This window comes from Dryobates pubescens, chromosome 28 (genome assembly GCF_014839835.1).
Source record: "Dryobates pubescens isolate bDryPub1 chromosome 28, bDryPub1.pri, whole genome shotgun sequence".
Lineage (NCBI taxonomy): Eukaryota > Metazoa > Chordata > Aves > Piciformes > Picidae > Dryobates > Dryobates pubescens.
This window is the reverse complement of record NC_071639.1, coordinates 3,081,723-3,097,686: the sequence shown is the minus strand read 5'-3', so window position 1 is coordinate 3,097,686 and position 15,964 is coordinate 3,081,723. Positions and strand designations below refer to the sequence as shown.

The following is a 15,964-nucleotide window of genomic DNA, read 5'->3' as shown; positions in this document are numbered from 1 at the left end:
TGCCTGGGAGAAGAGACCAACCCCTGCCTGGTTACAACCTCCCTTCAGGGAGTTGCAGAGAGCAAGAAGGTCTCCCCTGAGCCTCCTCTTCTCCAGGTTAAGCAACCCCAGCTCCCTCAGCCTCTCCTCACAGGGCTGTGCTCCAGACCCCTCCCCAGCCTCCTTGCCCTTCTCTGGACACATTCAAGGGTCTCAATGTCCTTCTCAAATTGAGGATTGAGGGGCCCAGAACTGGACTCATTTTACTACTTTTCTGCTGAATATCTGGTGAGAGGCCTTGCACACAAGCCCTACGAGGAGAGGCTGAGGGAGCTGGGGTTGCTTAGCCTGGAAAAGAGAAGGCTCAGAGGAGACCTTCTTGCTCTCTGCAACTATCTGAAAGGAGATTGTAGCCAGAAGGGAGTTGGTCTCTTCTCTCAGGCAACCAGCACCAGAGCAAGAGGACACAGTCTCAAGCTGCACCAGGGGAGGTTTAGGCTGGAGGCGAGGAGGAAGTTCTTCCCTGAGAGAGTTGTTAGCTATTGGAATGTGCTGCCCAGGGAGGTGGTGGAGTCCCCATCCCTGGAGGGGTTCAAGAGGGGATTGGACGTGGCACTTGGTGCCATGATCTAGTCATGAGGTCTGTGGTGACAGGTTGGATCTTTGAGGGCTCTTCCAACCTTGGTGATACTGTGAACTTCTCTCACTACCACAACCAGGCACCAAAGTCAGAGAGCACTGTGTCATTTAAGCCTGAAAACCACCTCAGGGTGGCAGGTGGGTAATTTGGGAGGAGCAAGGAGCTCTCCTGTCATTTAAGCCTGAAAAACCACCTCAGGTTGGCAGGTGGGTAATTTGGGAGGAGCAAGGAGCCCTCTTGTCATTCAGATGGCTTAAACCCCCCGCCCCCAACTCCTCAGACTGCATAACCTGTACAAGGTGTGCCTCAGGTCTGACAACACCAAATCGCACACAAAGCGCTGCTTTCATCACAATTAAGAGACCTCCAAGCAGCTCAACAAACCATGCAGACTCTGAAAAACATAAACTGCAAAGCACCTAACCTGGGCAGCATTCCTGAGGGAGATAACTGGTTTGAATGTGTTAATAGAAGACCACCAGGAATGAGCGCTGAGGCTTCAGGGCTTGCATTTCCTCGTCACTATGCAAACGTGAAGCACCAAGCAGCTCATTAAATAAAGTGTGGATCTGGCTTAATTAACCTATTTTGTACAAATATGGAGGATGGTAACAGCTGCTCACATCAGTGACTCCAAAGCAGAGGGAAACCAGGTAGGCAGCAGCTGAGGAGTCAAATTCCATACCCCAACTACCACCACAACACACCAAAAGGAAGGGAAAGGAAGGGTGCAGAGGTTGGGTTGCTTCTGTGTGGCAACACCTCCCACTCCTTCCCCACACACAGTTCACAAAAAAAACCCACCCTTTTAGATACAAATAAAATAGCCATGACCTTTTTTCCTCCTCTGCATGATTAATTACTTAATGTATTATTAATTGGAAAATGTAGCTGCATTTCAAATGCTTTCATTTTCTCAGCACATCATGCTGTCTGGGAAGCGCCGATTAAGCTGTTCATCAAAGGTGAGCAGGCAAGGTCATGTAGGCTGCACCTCTTCAGTTATTCATTACCTGTCCTAAATAGTAATTAACAACAGCAATATTTCCATAAATCAAAGCTTTTCTGATTACCTTTAGATGATGAGCAGCTGGGGGGAGGGGAAGGAAAAAGTGTGTGCGCGTGTGTGTGGCTTTCTGCATCTATCCTTTATTTCACCGTTTCTCCTGGGGTGCACCTGAGTCATTCCATCACTCCATTAGCTGTCATTTAAGACACAGAACTCCACTGCAAGTCAACAGCAATTCCACACAGAGTGACAAAAAGGTCATGGCTTCCTTTCTCCCTTCCCTATGCCCCTCCAAAATGAAAGGAGGATTGGATCTAAGAACACTTCTCAATTACCCAGACTGTAACATTCCTTTGCTGGACTCTATTTATTATGTCCATTATCAAACCTTCATAGAATCACAGAATCATAGAATCAACCAGGTTGGAAAAGACCTCAGAGATCAAGTCCAACCTATGATCTAATACCTAACACCTCCTGACAACTAAACCATGGCTCCAAGTGCCACAGCCAAGCCTTTCCTGAACACCTCCAGGGACGGAGACTCCACCACCTCCCTGGGCAGCACATTCCAGTGGCCAATTCCTCTTGCTGGGAAGAACTTTCTCCTCACCTCCAGCCTAAACCTCCCCTGGCACAGCTTGAGACTGTGTCCTCTTGTTCTGCTGCAGGTTGCTAGAGAGAAGAGACCAACCCCTGCCTGGCTACAACCTCCCTTCAGGGAGTTGGAGAGAGCAAGAAGGACTCCCCTGAGCCTCCTCTTCTGCAGGCTAAGCAACCCCAGCTCCCTCAGCCTCTCCTCACAGGGCTGTGCTCCAGACCCCTCCCCAGCTTTGTTGCCCTTCTCTGGACACCTTCCAGCATCTCAACATCTTTCCTAAACTGAGGAGCCCAGAACTGGACACAGGACTCAAGGTGTGGCCTAAGCAGTGCTGAGCACAGGGCACAAGGACTTTCCTGCTCCTGCTGGCTGCACTATTCCAGATGCAGGCCAGGATGCCATTGGTCTTCTTGGCCAGCTGGGCACACTGCTGGCTCATGTTCAGCTGCTGTCAACCACTACCCCCGGTCCGTTTCTGCCTGGCAGCTCTCAGCCACTCTGACCCCAGCCTGTAGCTCTGCCTGGGGTTGTTGTGGCCAAAGTGCAGAACCTGGCACTTGGACTTGTTGAATGCCATCCTGTTGGATTCTGCCCATCTGCCCAGCCTGGCAAGGTCCCTCTGCAGAGCTCTCCTATCCTCTAACAGATCAACTCCTGCCCCCAGCTTGGTGTCATCTGCAAACTTACTGCTGATGGACTCAATCCCCTAATCCAGATCATCAGTAAAGACACTGAATAGGATCAGGCCCAACACTGATCCCCGGGGGACACCACAGGTGACTGGATGTGACACCTGAAAGTGGAGATCACCAAGTATGGCCTTGAGGTCATATTTGGTGAGGCTCCAAACTTTTTAACAGACTTCTGCCTTCAGAATGTGTGGAGCTTCTCACCTTGAGGCATCTCAGGTGGCAAATAGTGAGGCTCTTGGGCGCTGACGTGTACCCAGTCAAAGTCATCGTACAAGTCTTGGTGGTAGTCACAGGGCCCAGGACCGTCGTCAAACGTGCATCCTCCTAGGGAAAAAGACATTTGTTGTTAGTTTATTTCAAACCAGAGCTCTTCTAAGTGTCAAGCAGAACTGTTTCTTCTGCCACAGGTTGCCCAGGGAGGCTGTGGATGCCCTGGAGATCATAGAATCAAGGTGTTCAAGGCCAGGCTGGATGAGACCTTGAGCAGCCTGGGCTGGTGGGAGGTGTCATGGAAAGAGGGTTGGAACTGGATGATCTTTAATGTCCCTTCCAACCCAAACCATTCTATAAATGAATAGGTTGCCCAGGGAAGTGGTTGGGGTCCCCATCCCTGGACATATTCAAGGTGAGGCTTGACAGGGCTCTGGGCCACTTGATCCAGTGGAGGATGTCCCTGCTGACTGCAGAGGGGGTTGGACTGGATGAGCTTTGGAGGTCCCTTCCAACCCAGACCGTTCTATGAATCTATGAAACATTCCTCTGCTGTCACAGCACAAGATCATAGGCTGAGTCACTGAGCCCAGTGTCCACATGGGAAAACCCAACCTGCAATCCAAACCCAGGGGAAACCAAATCTAACAGGTTAGGCTCAAAACCTAGACGTGTGAATCAACAACTCAGATGCACTGCAAGCAACAGCAGTCCAAAGACTGAGGAGGAGAAGCACTGTGCCCAAACCAAAAACAATCAGACAAAATAATTAAAGTTCCTTGAAAGGAAATAATTGCTGCAGAACGAATTGGATCATCTTTGCTTTATTAAATCAATCCAGCAGAGCAGAGCACAAATTAAAGTCACTTTCCCAGGGTCAGACGAGCAAGGGATGTGAAAACCTCACGACAAGTTATGAGGAAAAGTGACAGAGGGGAAGAAGAAGAAGGGGGAATAGGATAGGATAGGATAGGATAGGATAGGATAGGATAGGATAGGATAGGATAGGATAGGATAGGATAGGATAGGATAGGATAGGATAGGATAGGATAGGATAGGATAGGATAGGATAGGATAGGACAGACCAAACCAGGTTGGAAGAGACCTTCAAGATCATTGTGTCCAACCTATTATCCAACACCACCTAATCAACTAAAGATGTTAAAGAGCACAAGGCCCAGCACTGATCCCTGGGGGACAGCACTAGTGCCTGGCTGCCAGCTGGCTGTGGCACCATTCACCACCACTCTCTGGGCTCAGCCTCCAGCCAGTTCCTAACCCAGCTCAGAGAGCTGCTGTCCAAGCCAGGGGCTGCCAGCTTGGCCAGGAGTTTGCTGTGGGAAACAGTGTCAAAAGCCTTGCTGAGGTCCAGGTAGACTACATCCACAGGCCTCCCCACAACCACCAGCTGGTCACTGGATCATGGAAGGAGATCAGGTTGGTCAGGCAGGACCTGCCCTTCCTAAATCCACGCTGGCTGGGCCTGATCCCTTGGCCATCCTGTAAGTGCTGTGTGAAGGGTATGTGAGGATGAGGGTATGGAGGGGATGTGAAGGATGAGGTGAGGAAAAAAAACCAGCAAAGTCCCAGGCAACCAGCACCAGAACAAGAGTACACAGTCTCAAGCTGTGCCAGGGGAAGTTTAGGCTGGAGGTGAGGAGAAAGTTCTTCCCAGAGAGAGTAATTGGCCATTGGAATCTGCTGCCCAAGGAGGTGGTGGAGTCCCCATCCCTGGAGGTGTTCAAGAGAGGCTTGGCTGTGGCACTTGGAGCCATGGTTTAGTTGCCAGGAGGTGTTAGGTATTAGGTACTAGGTTGGACTTAATGATCTCTGAGGACTTTTCCAAGCTGGTTGATTCTGTGGTTCTATGAAAATCGCTGTATAACACAGCAATATCTGCCCTCTCTCCTTCATTCTCTCTCTCCTTACATTCTTCACTCAAAGCCACTGAGTAGGTTGAATTAAAAAGAGAGAAGAGAAGCGTGATGATCACGGAAATAGCTCAGGGTTTCATGTGGGAGAAACAAAGGACTCCAAAGAGCCTGGGCGAAGAAAAAGCAGAGCGTCAAAGCAAGCAAATCCAAAGGCCATGCACACAGCTCCACAGCATCTGTTGTCTCCATTCATGGCACACAGGCCTCCAGTTCGCTCCTCCTGCTCAAATGGGGAAAAAAGGCAAGGAGCAAAAGAGCAAACAGTGTGCATTCAGCTTCATTCAGGCAGCATTTTTCAGTCCAGAAAAGAAGTTACATAAGAACTCAAGAATTCAGCGGTAAACAACTCTTGGAATTCAGGGGAGAGATTTCTTGCATCCACTTCTCCCTGTCCTCAGCACTCAGGGCATGTGGAACAACAGAATCATTAAGGCTGGAAAAGACCTCTAAGTTCTGGAGCCCCTATTACAAGAGGGATATGGACGTGCTGGAAGGTGTCCAGAGAAGGGCCAGGAGGATGAGCAGAGGGCTGGAGCTGCTCTGCTGTGAGGACAGACTGAAGGAGTTGGGGCTGTTCAGTCTGGAGAAGAGAAGGCTCTGAGGAGACCTCATTGTGGCCTTCCAGGATCTGAAGGGGGCTACAAGAAGGCTGGAGAGGGACTGCTCAGGATCTCAGGGAGTGATAGGACTAGGGGGGATGGAATGAAGCTGGAGGTAGGGAGATTCAGGCTGGAGGTGAGGAGGAAGTTCTTCCCCATGAGAGTGGTGAAGCCCTGGAATGGGTTGTCCAGGGAGGTGGTTGAGGCACTGTCCCTGGAGGTGTTTAAGCCCAGGCTGGCTGAGGCTCTGGCCAGCCTGATCTAGTGTGAGGTTATCTCAACCTCCTTTTCAGGTACAGAGCAATGAGGTCTCCTTTCAGCCTCCTCTTCTTTAGACTAAACAATCCCAGCTCCCTCAGCCTGGGAGTCATAAGAAATGCCTCCAAATTCCCATCAATCCAAATTATTATCAATCCAATTAGCAACTGTTATTACAGCAAAAACCCTTCCTGCTAAGAACACATCTCTAGAACAACCACAGCATGTGTTAACTTCATTGTCTTGACTTCTTGAATACAAAACATGGAGCAAGTGCTGTGACTACAAAGAACAAACAAACAAACAAATGGCCATGGGGTTGGACTCCATCTCCAGAGGTCCCTTCCAGCCTCCACCATCCTGTGACTCTGTCAGCTGGTTGCAATGTCAGTGTCACTGTCAATGACTGCAAGCAAGCAAACAGTCCTGGCCTGTACCAGTCCCAACTCCAATGCCCTAATACCAAGAGACTTTTCTAACTAACATAGAATCATAGAATTGTCAGGCTTGGAAAGGAACTCAAGGATCATCCAGTTCCAACCCCCCTGCCATGGCCAGGGACACCTTACACTACAGCAGGTTGCTCACAGCCACCTCCAGCCTGGCTGCAAACACCTCCAGGCAGGAGGCTTCCACCACCTCCCTGGGCAACCTGTGCCAGGCTCTCACCACCCTCATGGGCAACAACTTCTTCCTCACATCCAATCTGAATCTCCCCATTTCTAGTTATGCTCCATTCCCCCCAGCCCTATCATTACCTGACACCCTAAAAGTCCCTCTCTCATAATAAATCCAGAAAGGCTTAGAACATAAATCCTGGGGGTTGCTTTAACTTACAGTACACTGCTGTGATCACTCCACAGCACAAATGTACATTTCCTTGCATGTTGAAGTGATGAATGAACAGCAGTTTCCCTCCAAGGGGAGTCCTCCCTGCCTGCTGTCCCAGCCCCAAGATGACATATGGCTCTCAAGCACATGCCTGCAGGGCACCCATTACCCTTTCTAATGGTTTAAGTGCCCTCGGTATATAAATTTAAACTACCAATGAATCTTGCAGACTCATTTGGAAGATGAATGTCCTTAATTGCTCATCTTCATGCCCACTATTAATTTGAGTTACCAGAATTCTGATTAGCAATAGCCAGGTGCCTGCTGATACACAGCAAGCAGCCCAAACCTCCCTGCACACAGCACATTGTGGCTGCATTCACCAAGCAAGCAAGTGTCCACTTATCACACAGGCATGATGAAACCATCAGGAGAGATCACCAACTCACCACAACACCCACTCTGTAACATCTGCTTAAACCAGTGGCTTGCCTTCCTGGAGCAAACCACCTCCTCTTACCAACATGTCATGACATGCAAGAAAAGGAAAAGCCAAGGCTGCAGTGGTGTACCCAGAGTAACACCAGGAGACAGACTGAGCATCTCATCATAGCATCACAGAACAGTTTAGGTTGGAAGAGACCTTCAAGCTCATCTAGTGCAACACCCTTGCCATGGGCAGGGACACCCCTCATTAGATCAGGTTGCTTAAGGGCCCATCCAACCTGGCTTTCAACACTTCCAGGCTCAGAGCATCTGCAAGTCCTCTAGGCAGCCTATTCCAGTACCTCACCACCCTCATGGGGAAGAATTTCTTCCTGATGTCTAATCTAAATCGAGCTTCTTCCCATTTGAAGCCATTGTCCCTCAAGCTGTCACTCCCAGCCTTTGGACAAAGTCCCTCCCCAGCTCTCCTGTATCCCCCTTCAAATACTGGAAGGCTGCACTGAGGTCTCACTGAAGCCTTCTCCTCTCCAGACTGAACAACTCCAGCTCTTTCAGGCTAACTCCTTATGACATGAAATGACAAGGGGCAGTGGGGGCAATCTGGAGCAGAGGAGGTTCCATGTGAACAGAAGGGAAAACTTTTTCACTGTGAGGGTGACAAAATACTGCAGCAGGCTGCCCAGAGAGTTTGTGAAGTCTCCTTCTCTGGAGACATTCAAAACCCATCTGGATGCATTCCTGTGTAACCTGCCCCAGGTGATCTTGGGAGTTGGACTGGATGGTCTTTTGAGGTCCTTTCCAACCTGTAATGTGATTCTTTGATTGCAATATCATGCCTCAGAAAAAGGTGGCAGCAGCAGTTATAAAAACAACACACCAACCTGGTCCCCCTGATGTGGTAGGCTTGGTGACACACAGCAGCCAGCACCTCCTCCCTTCACATGATGGGACATGGCCCAGAAGGTCTGGATGGGTGAGGAGAGGCTGAGGGAGCTGGGGTTGCTTAGCCTGGAGAAGAGGAGGCTCAGGAGAGACCTTCTTGCTCTCTACAACTACCTAAAGAGAGGCTGTAGCCAGGTGGGGGTTGGTCTCTTCTCCTAGGCTACCAGAACAAGAGGACACAGTCTCAAGCTGTGCCAGGGGAGGTTTAGGCTGGAGGTGAGGAGAAAGTTCTTCCCAGCAAGAGAGATTGGCCATTGGAATGTGCTGCCCAGGGAGGTGGTGGAGTCCCTGTCCCTGGAGGTGTTCAAAGTCTTGGTTGTGGCACTTGGAGCCATGGTTTAGTTATCAGGAGGTGTTAGGTATTAGGTACTAGGTTGGACTTGATGATCTCTGAGGTCTTTTCCAGCCTGGTTGATTCTAAGTGATAAATCAATGCTAGCCTCAAAGAGCTCCGGTGTGTCCATTTGCATTTATAAAAGATAAGGAATCTTAAGCATTCATTAAAAAAAAAGAAAAGCTATTAATATCCCACAATGAACTCAGAGAAATTAAAGCTCCACTAAATTACAAGCTCACCAAGATTAACTCCAATTTAATCAGGAAATTAATCTCAATGACTATCCTAACTTTAATACAGATCTCCAGGTCCAAGTTTACACAGACCCTGTTGTGGTGGGCCTCTGTTGGAGTGTTGCTAGTATCTCCCTGTCCCTCTTGAACTGGGGAGCCCAGAACTGCACACAACACTCCCAAATGCAGAGCAGAGGGGAGAATACTCTTTCCTCATCCAGCTCCAATGCCTACTTGAAGCAATCTGCTCCGTCTACCATACTTCTCTTTTCCTCCAGCACCTGCTGTAGAAGCACAATGACTCGCTCTAATCCATCACAGTAGACAGCTCCATGGGAAGAACCCAGCACACAGTTGTGTTTATCTGGGATGTCAGGCTAAAAGTTCCAGGAAAACTTAATTTTCCTCCTCACACTGAAAGGTGAATTCCAAGCATGAGCTGTGTAAAGGCAGCAGAGCAGGTCTCTTGTCAGTCATCTATCCAGCACAGGTTCTGCTTTTAGAATCACCCACCTACCACATTCATTTACCTGTTTCTATCACAGCATGCCCCCAAGCACAGGGTGTTTTCATCTTCTAAAGGCACTCCAGCACCCCTGTTCTGAGCATTTTAACACACACTGACTGCAGAGCATTCAGACATCTATTAAGAACACGCTATGAGCTGCTGTGAATGCAGCTGGAGGAGAGATTTTAATGACTTATGTTAAAATGCCTCTGCTCAGTATCACCTACTGAAATGCAGCTCTGAAATCACCTTAATTAACCTATGGCATCTAAACAGGCAGGTCAGGGGCACTACTTAATTGCTTTTATAAAGAAATAGCTGTGAAAACAGCAGCACTCCAGGAAAATGACAGATTCTTCTCCACTCCAGGGAGAAGTCCTGCTAAATACTAAGAGTATTTATCCTCTTTGTAGTGGCCTCTTCTTTGCTAGTAGTAGAACTCATTGCACAAAGCAACCAATTACAGTTAAGAGCAGTAAAACCCAAGTAAACTCAACTACATACTAATGCCTTTTAAAGTTTCCCTACCTTTCTTCCCATTCTCAGGCTGTTTTAATCAGCCTCTTAGCTGATTATTGGCTTGAGCTTGGAATTCCAAGTCTCATCCAAAAGCGCTAACAGCTTAATGGGAAACGTGGCCAATTATTGCTAAGTCAAGGTTGCTTTACTTCCATTGCAAGGCTTTTGTCAGGGCTGTTGGAGCAGACAAATAATCCAAATATCCCTAGAGATGGAAAACTCTTCTGAACAGGAAGTGGACACAACCCCTCCCAAAGGACTAGATGCTATGAATCACTTTGACATGAAATCCAATCCCACCTCCCCAAAGCCATCAATTAGTACCATAACCAAGGGAAGGGGGAGAGGGGGAAAGGCTAAACAGGTCATAACCAAGTCTAAACTATACTGCTGGGTTGGTTTTTTCCAGTTTGGGGAAAGATAAGAGAGAATTTGGTCTTCATAGTCTGGAGAAGAGAAGGCTATGGGGGCAGAATCTCATCGATGCTGATCAGTGCTTAAAGGGTGATTGCTGGGAGGATGGGACAGAACTTTGTTCAGTGGTGCTCAGTGATAGGGCAAGGGGTACCAGGCACAAACTGGAACATTACAGAATCACAGAATTGTTAGGGCTGGAAGGGACCTCAAGGATCATCCAGTTCCAACCCCCCTGCCATGGGCAGGGACACCTCACACCAGATCAGGTTGCTCACAGCCACCTCCAGCCTGGCTGCAAAAGCCCCCAGGGAAATTCCATTTCAACATGAGGAGGAACTTCTTTAATTAAAGGGTGACAGAGCCCTGGAGTAGGCTGCCCAGAAAGGTGATGAAGTGTCTGTCTCTGGAAACACTCCAAACCTACCTGGATGGGTCCCTGTGTAACCTTCTCTAGGTGAACCTGGCATGGTAGGGAGGTTGGACTGGATGATCTCCAAAGGTCCCTTCCAACCCCTACCCTTCTGTCATTCTGTGGTTAATAAAACATAGTAGCTTGTTACAGACAGGAAAGATGGGAACTTGAAAATTAGCAGGTGTAAGTTACCAAGAATGCAGGAAGCCTCATGTGGACATCCTCTGCTGCTGTCTTCAGGGCAAGATCTCACTATTGGTCCTAAACCCACATGAAGACTCACAACTAGATGCAGTCTACCTGGCCATGCCGTTCATTAAGAGTTCTTCTGTCAAATTAAGCTCTTTCCTTCCATAGCAGGCCTTGAAATGTCTTCCTCTCCTCTGATTTCACAAAGCTTCATACTGACAGGCAAGAGGAAACTTTTCCAAGCATTACCAGCAGTGAACAGGACAGAGAAAGGGAAGAGATGAAGGAGGAAGAAGAAGATCAGTCTCTATTACACTATCTGTCCTTCAATTTCCAAACTAACCAAAATCCAATCTAAACAAAACTCTCTTTACATTTCCTCCTGTTCTCCAGGGAAAGAGGCTTTCTGGTCTTTACTGGAGAGGTGACAACAGGTAGCTGTGAAGAGTCAGAGTTGCTAAATGTCTTTTTCATGTTTTCTTCATCTTTCATAGATTCATGGAATGGTTTGGGTTGGAGGGGACCTCAAAGATGGAGATCCAACCTGTTCTAGTGGCTCATCACACTCACTGTAAAGAATTTCTTCCTAAGCTTCTGTCTCAATCTGCCCTCTTCTACCTCAAAGCCATTGCCCCTCACCCTAGCACTAAAAGACCTCATAAAAAGTCCCTCCTCAGCTCTCCTGTAGCCCCCTTCAGGTACTGGAAGGGTGCTCTAAGATCTTCCTGAAGCCTTCTCTTCTCCAGGCTGAACAGCCCCAACTCTCCCTGCCTTTCCCCCTAGAGGAGGCTCTCCAGCCCTCTGATTATATTTGTGCCCTTCTCTGGACCCTCTCCAACAGTTCCATGTCCTTCCTGTGCTGAGGGCATCAGAAATGTGGTCTCAGCAGAGCAGAAGGTCAGAATCCCCTCCCTGTGCTGCTGCTCTCCATGCTTTGGATGCAGCTCAGCACACAGCTGCCTGCTGGGCTGCCAGTGACCATTGCTGGCTCCTGGGGAGTTTGGCATCAACTGACACTCCAACAAGCCACTCGACATCCATGGGCAAGGCAACAGAGTTCAAAGAGCCCCTCATATACAGATCGTGCCCAACTGAAGCTAGCAAGGCAGTTATCAGTTCACAAGGTAGTTCTCGGCCTCTCCTCACAGGGCTGTGCTCCAGACCCCTCCCCAGCTTTGTTGCCCTTCTCTGGACACCTTCCAGCATCTCAACATCTTTCCTAAACTGAGAAGCCCAGAACTGGACACAGGACTCAAGGTGTGGCCTAACCACACTGAGCACAGGGCACAATGACCTCCCTGCTCCTGCTGGCCACACTCTTCCTGATGCAGGCCAGGATGCCATTGGCCTTCTGGGCCACCTGGGCACACTCCTGGCTCATGTTCAGCCTACTATCAACCAGTACCCACAGGTCCCTCTCTACCTGGCTGCTCTCAGCCACTCTGACCCCAGCCTGTAGCACTGCATGGGGTTGTTGTGGCCAATGTGCAGCACCTGGCACTTGGATGTGTTCAATCTCATGCCCTTAGACTCTGCCATCTGTCCAGCCTGGCAAGGTCCCTCTGCAAGAGCTCTCCTACCCTCTAACAGCTCAACACCTGTCCCCAGCTTGGTGTCATCTGCAAACTTACTGATGATGGACTCAGTCCCCTCCTCCAGATCATCAATAAAGATATTAAAGATATTAAATTAACCACTTGATTTATGGCCATGTGTTCTTACAGGGCTGCTCCTAAAAATAACTCTTTTTAAGCAAGCTGCTGTAAGTGCTTATTTATAGAAAATCTCATGCAGATAGCACAGGCCCTGGCATTTCTCCTAAAAGCTCTCCCAATATGTTGTTGAAAGGTAGTGGCTAAGAATGTGACTGAACTCGGTGGGAGAGGTGAATGAAGGCAGCTCCACAACCAGACAAGCTCCCGTTGAATCTCATTTTGTATGGAGGCAGAGCGTTTCCAAAGGCCTCTGGAGCCAGGGCGAGGGGCAATGGCTTGAAATTGGAGGAGATTTAGCTTGGATGTTAAGAACAAGTTCTGCACCATGGGGGTGGTGAGACACTGGAACAGGTTACCCAGGGAGGTGGTGGATGCTCTGTCCCTAGCGGTGTTCAGGGCCAGGCTGGATGAGGCCTTGAGGAACCTGGGCTGGCGTGAGGTGTCCCTGCCCATGGCAGGGGGGTTGCAACTGGATGACCTTTAAGATCCCTTCAAACCCAAAGCATTCTATGATTCTAAGCTAACCACTTTCTTTCTTCCTTTACATTCTCTCAGGCACCCAGCACCAGAACAAGAGGACATAGTCTCAAGCTGTGCCAGGGAAAGTTTAGGCTGGAGGTGAGGAGAAAGTCCTTCCCAGAGAGAGTTGTTAGCCATTGGAATGTGCTGCCCAGGGAGGTGGTGGAGTCCCCATCCCTGGAGGTGTTCAAGAGGGAACTGGATGTGGCACTTGGTGCCATGGTTTAGCCATGAGGTCTGTGGTGCCAGGTTGGACTTGATGATCTTTGAGGTCTCTTCCAACCTGTGATCCTGTGTGTAAATCCCTGCTTACTGCAGAAGTGATTTCACATCATTTGTACACCTAAGCATAAAAGGAGCTTCTTCCCTTCATCACAATTAGGACTCAGCAGGACCTCTGATGGACACACAAGCCATGACATCACTTGGGGCAAAGCTCCCTGACCCAACTTGTACTTCATTGCACAAATAAATGCCCAATACCCTCTCCAGACAAACTGCATTAAGTCTGTAAAGGCTCTAAGCAAGAAACCACTGTTCTAGGGTGGAAATATTTACAATCAGAATTCTGTTTCTACTGCAATTTAACAAAGGAAATGTTAGTTTGTGGATCCCCAGGGAACTCAACACAAAGACTTGAAACTGGTGTTTTTATCTGCAAATCTGCACTTTAGCTTCAATGGGAGCAACTATTACAAGAATACTTAGCTGTATCATAGCATTTTTCAAACAGATTTGAGTTGTATTTAATCCTTCCACTTCTTAAAGGGAGAAAGACTCTCACTGGGGTGGCTTTGTGAAACGCTCTAACAGATAAGCCTGAAGGTTAGATTAATCCTACTTTAGACCCTGCAATGAAGTGGTAGTATTTCAGAGCCAATCACCCATCCATGTCCTGAAGGCACACTGCCCAAAGCACAGCAAGGAGATAGAGAAATACCATTCCTACAATCTCACCACTTCAGCACACAAGTGAGGATGTATCCCTTGATCTTGTACACTGCATGCTGGAGCAAAGGGAAACATCCAGAGGGACTTGGGCAGGCTTGAGAGGTAGGTCCAAGACAACAGGATCAACAAGGCCTAGTGCAAGGTCCTGGGTTGGGGCAAGGACAAATCCCGGCTGGGAGAGGAGTGGCTCAAGAGCAGTCTGGAGGAGAAGGCCTTGGGGGTGTCAGTTGGTGATAAACTCCCCAAGAGCCAGCAATGGTCCCTGGCAGCCCAGAGCCAGCTGTGTGCTGAGCTGCATCCAGAACAGGGAGAGCAGCAGCACAGGGAGGGGATTCTGACCCTCTGCTCTGCTCAGACCCCACCTGCAGCACTGCCTCCAGTTCTGGTGCCCCCACCACAAAAAGGACCAGAGGAGAGGCTCCAGAGAAAGGCACAAAGATAATCAGAGGGCTGAAGCACCACTGCTATGGGGACAGGGTAGTAGAGTTGGAGCTGTTCAGCCTAGGGAAGAGAAGGCTGGAGATGTTCAAGAAAGGTGTGGACATGGCACTTTGGGACCTGGTTTAATGGCCATGGTGGTGTTGGGTTGATGGTTGGACTCCTTGATGGTTGGACTCCTCCCAGCTTTCCTGGAGCCCCCTTCAGATACTGGAAGGTCTCCTTAGAAGAAGAAAGGATCTAAGGAGTTTCATGTTTGGGGTTTGTTATGGTGCTTTTTAAAGCCAGAATGAAAACAATGTGAATTGTGTCAGTGGGCCATGAGCGTCCACTTGTCAGCAAAAAGGAAAAAACCAGACTAAATACAGATGAAACAACAAAATAAAACCACAAAAACCTCCCAAAATTATCAGAAACACCCCACAAAAGAATTCTTCTAAGTTATAGCTTAAAGAAAAGTCCTTCTCCTCAAGACTGCTCTTGAGCCACTCCTCTACCAGCCTGGATATGTCCTTGCCCCAACCCAGGACCTTGCACTGGGCCTTGCTGAACTTCTTGTCTTGGACCTACCTCTCAAGCCTGCCCAAGTTATAACAACTTCAAGAAGAGAAGCTTTTGAGCCCCAACCCTTGAAGAAGAGAAGCTTTTGAGCCCCAACCCTTGAAGAAGAGAAGCTTTTAAGCCCCAACCCTTGAAGAAACTTTTGAGCCCCAACCCTTGAAGAAGAGAAACGTTTAAGCGCCAACCCTTGAAGAAGAGAAACCTTTGAGCCCCAACCCTTGAAGAAGAGAAACTTTTAAGCGCCAACCCTTGAAGAAGAGAAACCTTTGAGCCCCAACCCTTGAAGAAGAGAAACTTTTGAGCCCCAACCCTTGAAGAAGAGAAACTTTTGAGCCCCAACCCTTGAAGAAGAGAAACTTTTGAGCCCCAACCCTTGAAGAGAAGCTTTTGAGCCCCAACCCTTGAAGAAGAGAAACCTTTGAGCCCCAACCCTTGAAGAAGAGAAACTTTTGAGCCCCAACCCTTGAAGAAGAGAAGCTTTTGAGCCCCAACCCTTGAAGAAGAGAAACTTTTAAGTCATAACTTTTAAGTCACAACTTAAAGAAGAGAAACTTTTGAGTCATAACTTAAAGCTAAAAATTGGCTCTGCACCATCAAGTTACCATCTTAAAATGAAAATGCAGAACACAGTGCAGGGCAATCCAGACAGGGGGGGAAAAAAAACCCAACCTTCATAAAGACTAAAAGCCAAAAAAAGAAGTAGAAAAATGTTTAATACAATCTAAAAAAAAAATCAATATTTAATAACCAAGGCATAATCTGGATGCAATGAATACAGCAACAAGTGTAATAAAATTGGGTTCATTTTACACTGAAACACCTGAGGCCCACGGGGATGCAAGCAATTTGTAATAAAACACCAGCCTCAAGGTGTGACCAAAAGCTGCTCCTCAGCCCCAATGTTTTTGCCTGCCTTTATTTTTGTGCACCCCACAGAAGCAGGAGGCAGTGGAAAAGCAGAACTGTTTTGTTCCTACCACCCACGCCAGTAGGTCAGCCACAATTGCCTGAGGAAACAAGAAG

General features: G+C 48.4%; 1 protein-coding gene across 1 annotated transcript in view; it reads right to left on the bottom strand.

Moving 5' to 3' along the window:
- The window catches only part of PTPRK (protein tyrosine phosphatase receptor type K), a 536,009-nt gene that overhangs the window by 406,692 nt on the left and 113,353 nt on the right, over positions 1–15,964 (bottom strand). The window contains exon 2 of the mRNA XM_054174148.1: positions 3,123–3,245. Coding sequence (XP_054030123.1) covers positions 3,123–3,245 — 123 coding nt within the window. The remainder of the gene's footprint in view (positions 1–3,122; positions 3,246–15,964) is intronic.